This window comes from Indicator indicator, chromosome 2 (genome assembly GCF_027791375.1).
Source record: "Indicator indicator isolate 239-I01 chromosome 2, UM_Iind_1.1, whole genome shotgun sequence".
NCBI classification, from domain to species: domain Eukaryota; kingdom Metazoa; phylum Chordata; class Aves; order Piciformes; family Indicatoridae; genus Indicator; species Indicator indicator.
In genome coordinates this window covers 844,363-852,500 of record NC_072011.1, presented here as the reverse complement: position 1 = coordinate 852,500, position 8,138 = coordinate 844,363, and the positions used below count along the sequence as shown (strand labels likewise).

Here is an 8,138-nt window from a genome sequence, read left to right as displayed (position 1 = left end):
ACTGCTGCCTCCTCTTCAGCTGCTTGCCCATCAGCACCCCCAGCTCCCTTGCTGCCAGCAGCTTTCCAGCCACACTGCCCCAAGCCTGCAGCCTTGCTTGGGGTTGTTGTGCCCCAAGGGCAGCACCTGGCACTTGGCTTTGTTGAAGCTCCTCCTGGTAACCTTGGCCATGGATCCAATCCATCCAAGTCCCCCTGCAGAGCCTCCCTCCCCTGGTGCAGATCCACACTGACCCTAACTCGGTGTCATCTGAGAACTCACTGCTGACACACTCTGGGTCTTCATCAAGGTCACCAATAAAGAGGTGAAAGAGAAGTGGTCCAACATTGAGCCCTGGGAACACCACTGGTGCCCTGCTGCAGGCTGTCACAGATTGGGGGAAAGAAGCCACGATGCTGAAAAAGAGAATGAAGATTGTTTGCAGAGGGTTCTGATCACATTTTGGTTTTCTCTACTGATGGCAAGAAATGATTCCTCTGTCCTCAGCTGCACTACCTACCTGACCAACAAGTACACACATTTTCACTCCACAGGCTACCAAGTATTTCAAGCAGCACTTTATACACTGAGCATTCCTCAGCAGGGCTTTTTTTTGCTCAAAAAATAGCAGTCAGCAGGTAGCAGAGATGGAAACTCTGAAACAAAGAGCTTGTTCCTGCTGCTAGAGCTGCTCAGGGAGCAGGATCTGCACTTAGCAAGAGTCTCAGTCAGGTGTAAGAGCTGAGGGCTGAGCCTGGTGGCACTTTCTCACCCCTCATGCTTGTGTTTCCTCTCACTACTGCCTGCTGGAGATGGGTTAAGTCCTCTGCTTAGTCCAGACTCCCTGCCTGTGCAGTGCTAAGCCACTCCTAGTGGCTTTGCAGGGAGGTAAAGGCTGTTCCCTGGAGAATCAGAGGGCAAAAAGCATGCCTGCGAGTGCCTCTGACAGGTTCACATCCCCCCTGCCACCCCATAGGGGCTGCTGGAGCCAGAGTGTCCACCAGTATCACAGTACCACAGAACATCAGAGGTTGGAAGGGACCTCCAGAGATCCTCCAGTCCAACCCCCTGCCAGAGCAGCAGCACCCAGGGCAGGCCACACAGGAAAGCATCCAGGTGGGGTTGGAAAGGCTCCAGAGAAGGAGACTCCACAACCTCTCTGGGCAGCCTGCTCCAGGGCTCCCTCACCCTCACACCAAAGTTTCTCCTCCTCTTGAGCTGAAACCTTCTCTCTTCCACTTTGTCTCTGTTGCTCCTTGGCTTCTTGCTGTGCAGCACCCAGCAGAGCTTGGCCCCCTCCACTTGACCCCCAGCCCTCAGCTCTTGAGAGACATTGATCAGATCCCCTCTCAGCCTTCTCTTCTCCACACTAAACAGCTCCACGGCTCTCAGGCTCTCTTCCCAGGGGAGATGCTCAAGTCCCCTAAGCATCCTCCTGCCTCTCCCTTGCACTCTCTCCAGCAGCTCTCTGTCTCTCTGCAACTGGGGAGTCCCAAACTGGACACAGGATTGCAGCTGTGGTCTCAGCAGGGCAGAGCAGAACCTCCCTAGCCCTGCTGGCCACACTTTGCTTGCTGCACCCCAGGACCCCATTGCTTCTCTTGGCCACAAGGGCACCAGCATCCCCAACCAGACACTTCACAACCCTGTCAACAGAGGCAGGTTAGAAAGCTTGAAGCCAAAACTAGACCTTAGCATTTGAAGAAAAGTGAAAGGAACAAACTACAGCAATGAGGCTGAAGACAAAGCCTTCTCTCATGACTTTAGTCAAGAGGAGTTTTACATCTCTTTGGATTACAGGACGGGTATCTGCCTTGAGAATCCAATCACAGAATGCATCAGGTTGGAAGGGACCCTTGAAGGTCACCTTGCCCAACCCCACTGCAGGAAGCAGGACATCCCCAACTAGAGGCCACACCTGGAGGGTTGTGTCCAGTTTGGGGCACCTGAATGCAAGAGAGATGTGGAGGTGCTGGAGCCAGGGCAGAGGAGGGCAAGGAAGCTGGGAAGGGCCTGGAGAAGAAATGTGCTGGAGAGAGACTGAAGGAGCTGGGGCTGGTTAGTGTGAAAGAGAGGAGGCTGAGGGGAGACCTCCTGGCTGTCTGCAGCTCCCTGCAAGGAGGTTGTGGAGAGGTTGGTGCTGGTCTCTTCTGCCAGGTGAGTAGTGAGAGAAGAAGAGGGCAGAGCCTCAAGCTGCCCCTGGGGAGGTTTAGAGTGGCCCTGAGGCAGCAGAGTGGTCAGGGCTTGGAATGTGCTGGGCAGGGAGGTGGTGGAGTGCCCAAGGCTGGCTGTGTTTGAAGGTGGTTTGGCTGTGGTGCTTGGGGCTGTGGTTTAGGGGTGCCCCTTGTAGAGTAGGGTTCATGGTTGGGCTTGGGGATCCTGAGGGGCTTCTCCAGCCTGAATGTTGCTGTAAGTCTGTGATTCTGTGACAGTTAAGCCTGAGCTCATCTACATCAGTGCTCTTACACCTGCCAAAACAGCACTGCTGCACCAGAAAGGGAATCTTTGTTCTTGCTTTTTGTGCTGAAGCTACAGAGAAAGGAGCAACAACATCACTGTAAGGGCAGTGCTGAGAGTTTTCCCTTCAGCACAAAGCTGATGCGGGATTATTTTTTTTCTCTCTTTCTTTCCTGGTGTTTGTTCCTCTTTCTGCATTGCATCTTACAGCCCTCTGCTTGGGATGCAAGCAGCTCTTTGTGGGACCAAACCGCCGAACCAAATAAATGTGGGTTAAAAAAACCCAAAGTGCTTTCTTCTCTGGGGGGTTTAGTGGTCTGGTTTGCAGGAGAAACTGGAGAACAGCTGCTCTGCAGGATGGGATAAAATGAACTCTGGATGTGGAGATGAATAGCTGGAGGTGGGAGCTTCTTAGACCAGTTTGCTGCCAGTGAAAACAACTCAGCGAGCAGCACACCAAGCTAAAATCCACAGCAGGTGAAACTCAGAGAGCTCCAAGATGATGTTTAAAGAGTGCACATTGTTTTTTCTGTACTTACTGTGCCCCACCAGAGAGCATCTGCATATGTGGAGAACTGGTTGTTTGCATCTTTTTCCACCAGATAAACCAGGAAAGATGAAAAGATGAGCACTAAAAATCCTATGTACCAGGCGGTGATTAACTCCTAGACAAAGAGAAATCAGAGATGAGTGTCAGTTGGGAATACTGCAGGGATGGCATTTCAAGGCAGACACAAAGAAAGAGATCTCTACGCTCTCCTGGCATCCCAGCAGTTAAAAGTCAAAGGCAAATGTGCCCTGAGAGTGAACCAAAGCTTGTCCTGAGGTTTGACACAGGACCAATGTAGAGCAGCTTCAGACAGCCAGAGAATGCACTCAGTTGGAAGGCACCTCCAAAGCTCATCCAGTCCAACCCCCTTGCACTAGCAGGGACACTCCCAACTAGATCAGGCTGCTCAGAGCCCTGTCCAGCCTCACCTTGCATGTGTCCAGGGATGGGGGCTCCACCACTTCCCTAAGCAACTTGGTCCAGAGTTCCACTAGCCTCACAGTAAAGGACTTCTTTTTAATGCCCAACCTGAACTTACACTTCTCTGGTTCCAAGCCATTGTCCCTTGTCCTGCTGCTACAAGCCCTTGTGAAGAGGCTGCAGAGGGACTTTCCCTGAGGATGTCCAGTGACAGGGCAAGGGACAATGGTTTGAAGCTGAGGCAGAGCAGGGTTAGACTGGAGCTGAAGAAGAAGTTCTTCGGGGCCAGGGTGATGGGATTCTGGCACAGGCTGCCCAGGGAGGCTGTGGATGCCTCCTCCCTGGGGGTGTTGAAGGCCAGGCTGGATGCAGCCTTGAGCAGCCAAGTCAAGCTGAGAGGTGTCCCTGCCCATGGTGGGGAGGTTGGAGTAGATAAGCTCTAAGCTCCTTTCCAACCTAAGCCCCCTTCAGATACTGGAAGGCCACTACAAGGTCTCCCTGGAGCCTTCTTTTCTGCAAGCTGAACAACCCCTGCAGATCCTGACCTTGCATGACTCTGATTCTCTGATCAAGGACAATGCTTTCAACATGTCCTGAAAGCTGCTAGCATGTCACAGAGCTCTCTGCTCTCTCTGTGCTCTCTCTGTGCTTGTGCCCATCCCTTCCTTCAGAATGTTTGAGGTACTTGTGGCAGTTTTAGGCTGTGCCTTGGAAAACTTTCCACAGATCTTGAACAGAAAGTGCTAGAATGTAAATAAACCACCATTAGATGCAAAAGGGAAAATAAGGTCTAAATAATCCTATGGGTCTGATAATTAACATAAAGTTAGTTGTGTAAACTAACTCCCTCCCTTTGGCTTCCTTTGCTCTGGCAGGTGTGACCTGGTGCTTCTGCTGGCCTTGGCTGTGTTCCTTTGCTGTGGTTAAGTACCAATAGCTACTCTCTGCTCTTCTCTCTTTTACCTTGCACAGGGGGAGCAGGGAGGGGGAAGCTATCAGTGCCCCCCTGGTTTTGTCCAGGGGGGTTCTTGTGCTGTTTCTAAATGGTTAAGACCTGTAAATATTGCACATTTGGTACCTACCCACTGCAGGCCATATTTCTAGATTGCAAACAGAGCTTCATTTGCTTTCCAGCTGAGCTGGTCTGGCAGTGTTCTGTGGAGGGACCTTCAGCCCACCCCAGCAGGGCTCTGTGCTGACTCTGTGCTCCTGCCCGTCCCAACAGACCTTCCTGCAGAACACTTTAGGTGCTGTGCTCCACAGAAGGGGGGGCTTGTTTCCTGGGCCCCTCCTGGTGAACCACCTGGAGTGAAGGCACCAACCCAGCCCCTAGGGTCACCACTTACCTTGCTGTGTGCATAAACTACAGAACCTAACAATTTCCAAGTGCCTCCTCTTCGGTCCATGCGCACCATGCGGAGGATCTGTAGGAAACGAAGACTTCTCAGTGCTGATGTTGCAAAAATGTTACCCTGAGTTTTTGCAGAAACAACTGCAATTGAAGCGATGAGAACAATGATGTCTGAAAGAAATACATCACAGAGAAACATTAATGTCCAGCTGCACACAGGAACCACACACAGCTACAGCACCCAACGAGGGGCATGCGGGACAGGCTCCGCTGAGGGTGGGAAGCGGAAAGCGCCGAGATGCCCCTGGGAGGTAGGGATGGGAAGGCACAGCTGGGGGCAAGAACTGCCTCAGGAACCTTCAGGGTGAAGGCTCAGGGTAGTGATTTTAAAACCATCTGGATCCGGGCTCCCCAGCTCAAGGGGGACAGGGATCTGCTGGAGAGAGTCCAAGGGAGGGCTCCAAGGATGCTGAAGGGACTGGAGCACTGCCTGGGGAGGAGAGGCTGAGAGCCCTGGGGGTGCTTAGTCTGGAGAGGAGAAGGCTGAGAGGGATCTGATCAATGTCTCTCAATAGCTGAGGGCTGGGGGTCAGGAGGGAGGGGACAGGGACAGGCTCTGCTCAGTTGCAGCCTGGGATAGGCCAAGGGGCAATGGATGGAAACTGCAGCACAGGAGGTTCCACCTCAACAGGAGGAGGAACTTCTTCACTGTGAGGGTCCCAGAGCCCTGGAGCCCAGAGAAGTTGTAGAGTCTCCTTGTGTGGAGCCTTTGCAGCCCTGTCTGGATGTGTTCCTGTGTGACCTGTGCTGGATTCTCTGCTCCTGCTCTGGTAGGGGGCTTGGACTGGAAGCTCTCCAGAGGTCCCTTCCAACCCCTGACATCCTCTGATCCTGTGATAAGAGAAGCAGTGTTGAAGGAGAGAATGGATTGAAGTTTGAGGAGGGCAGATTGAGAGTGGAGATGAGGAAGAAATTCTTTGCAGTGAGGGTGGGAAGACACTGGAACAGGTTGCCCAGGGGGGCTGTGGCTGTCCCCTCCCTGGAGGGCTGGATGAGGCCTTGAGCAGCCTGGGCTGGTGGGAGGTGTCCCTGCCCATGGCAGGGGGTTGGAGCTGGATGAGCTTTGAGGTCCCTTCCAACCCAAACCATTCTATGACTCTATGAACCTCATGGAGGAGCTCTGAAGTCTGATGTAGCCAACTGTACAAGTTGGGAGATGGATTAAAACTTTTTCCCTTTATATCTTCTCCTACAGCAAGTTTCTTGCAGCAATTTTTGCCTATGAAAAGGCCAAAAAAAGCAAAAGTAAAAAAAAAAAAAAAACACATAGGAATCCTGGTGATGAGAACTGGGCTTACAAACAGGCAGATGAATTTCCTGTGAGTACAACCACTGTGTGCTTGAGGAATGCAGCTTCTGGACACTGCGTCCCTGGTGCACCACGTCCTGGAAGGAAACACAGAGCTGGGCATTCAGAAACATTCTTCTAGGGCTGGCAGCAGGGGAAGTGTGTGGGAGCCCAGCAAGTGCAGAGATCTCTGTCTTCAGGTCACAGAATCAAACTGTGAGAGTGAGTTTGTTCTGCATTAACTAATCAGCCAACTGCTGATTGGGATGAGGAGAAGCAGCTCAGCAATGGCACAGGGATGCTGTAAAGGAGGCACAGTGTTCTCTGATGATGATTGGGGCAGTCACACCAAGGGGAAAAGCACAGAACAAGCTCTGTGTTACTTCATCACCTCATAATTAATGTCCTGATCTTCTTTAAAAGTTTAAAGAGCCTTTGTAAGGAATACCTGCTTTAAATCTTAGGATTTGGTGATGCCTGCATATCTCTGTGCAGGGACAATCTGAGCTCACAATTACAGAATCACAGAACCACAGCAACATTCAGGCTGGAGAAGCCCCTCAGGAGCACCAAGCCCAACCATTAACCCTACTCTGCAAGGGGCACCCCTAAACCACAGCCCCAAGCACCACAGCCAAACCACCTTCAAACACAGCCAGCCTTGGGCACTCCACCACCTCCCTGCCCAGCACATTCCAAGCCCTGACCACTCTGCTGCCTAAGGGCCACTCTAAACCTCCCCAGGGGCAGCTTGAGGCTCTGCTCTCTTCTTCTGCCACTAATCACCTGGGAGAAGAGACCAGCACCAACCTCTCCACAACCTCCTTTCAGGAGGTTGCCAGTGAAGAACCACAAGCAAGTTCCTGCTGACATGAGGTTCACTTCTTTTGTGTTGGGTACGACCTCTCATCTTGCCCCAAGGGTATCTCCAAGTCAAGAACGACCCAGTAAGTGAAAAGGGCTCCACAGGTGAGTGGTGAGAGAGCCTGGCTACACCTGCAAGCAGCAGACTGTTTCCTTAGACTGCCCCAGGACAGCAGGAAACAGCCTTGGTTTGTTCTGCTCAGCCACCGAAGTAAGTTGAGGTCCAAATAGCCTTGGTCTGCAAACCTCCTGGGCTTCCCCCAGCCACCCTGTGGGTGGCTTTATGCCTTCAGTGCCACACTCAGTGTACAGAGAGTGACCTTCCAGGATCTGAAGGGGGCCTACAGGAAAGCTGGGGAAGGATTTTTTAGGGTGTCAGGCAGTGATAGGAATGGGGGGGATGGAGCAAAACTAGAAGTGGGGAGATTCAGATTGGATGTTAGGAGAAAGTTCTTCCCCGTGATGTTTCCCAGGGATCATCAGATCATCTCTCTCTCTTGGGAGACAGCAGACTGCCACAAACTGCACTCATGGCTGCTCCACCCTCCACCTTCCTTTTTAGCCATGCATCTATCATGGAAATCTCTCAAGATCAATTAGGTTTTCCTTTTATACACTTTTAGCTGCTCCTACAGAGCCATCCATCCATCCTCTACTCAGGTCTGGTCATCTTCCACCCAAGCATTTCAAGAGGGTTCAATCTGAACTGCAAACTGAACTGAGCACTTCCCAGCTCCCATTTCTAAACCCACTCAGCCCAGCTCTAGCATCTTGGAGTGGATTGATATGATTCCATCTCTGTGCATGGCTTCACTCTCCAGGAGAATGTCTCTAGGAGAAACACTGCAAGAGGTTGCCCAGGGAGGTGGTGGAAGCCTCATCCCTGGAGGTTTTTGCAGCCAGGCTGGATGTGGCTGTGAGCAACCTGCTGTGGTGTGAGGTGTCCCTGCCCATGGCAGGGGGTTGGAACTGGATGAGCCTTGAGGTCCCTTCCAACCCTGACAATTCTGTGATTCTACGATTTGAAGAGTGTCCTGATAAACTGTGGAAACCCTTTTCACAAGATGCTAAAAGTTTACACAGATTCATATCCAGCAGGATGATCTCATGGGGGAAGATTTAATCCTGGGATAGTTAATACCAAGAGCCCAATTCTGGGTGAGGACACC

The 8,138-nt window shown here is 51.9% G+C and overlaps 1 protein-coding gene across 5 annotated transcripts in view; it reads right to left on the bottom strand.

Moving 5' to 3' along the window:
• Positions 1–8,138, bottom strand: part of KCNQ5 (potassium voltage-gated channel subfamily Q member 5) — a 272,790-nt gene that overhangs the window by 48,883 nt on the left and 215,769 nt on the right. For all 5 annotated transcript variants that reach the window (XM_054393509.1, XM_054393477.1, XM_054393501.1 and 2 more), the window contains exons 4-5: positions 4,753–4,928; positions 2,976–3,101 (exon numbers count right to left, since the gene is read on the bottom strand). In XM_054393509.1, coding sequence (XP_054249484.1) covers positions 2,976–3,101; positions 4,753–4,928 — 302 coding nt within the window. The remainder of the gene's footprint in view (positions 1–2,975; positions 3,102–4,752; positions 4,929–8,138) is intronic.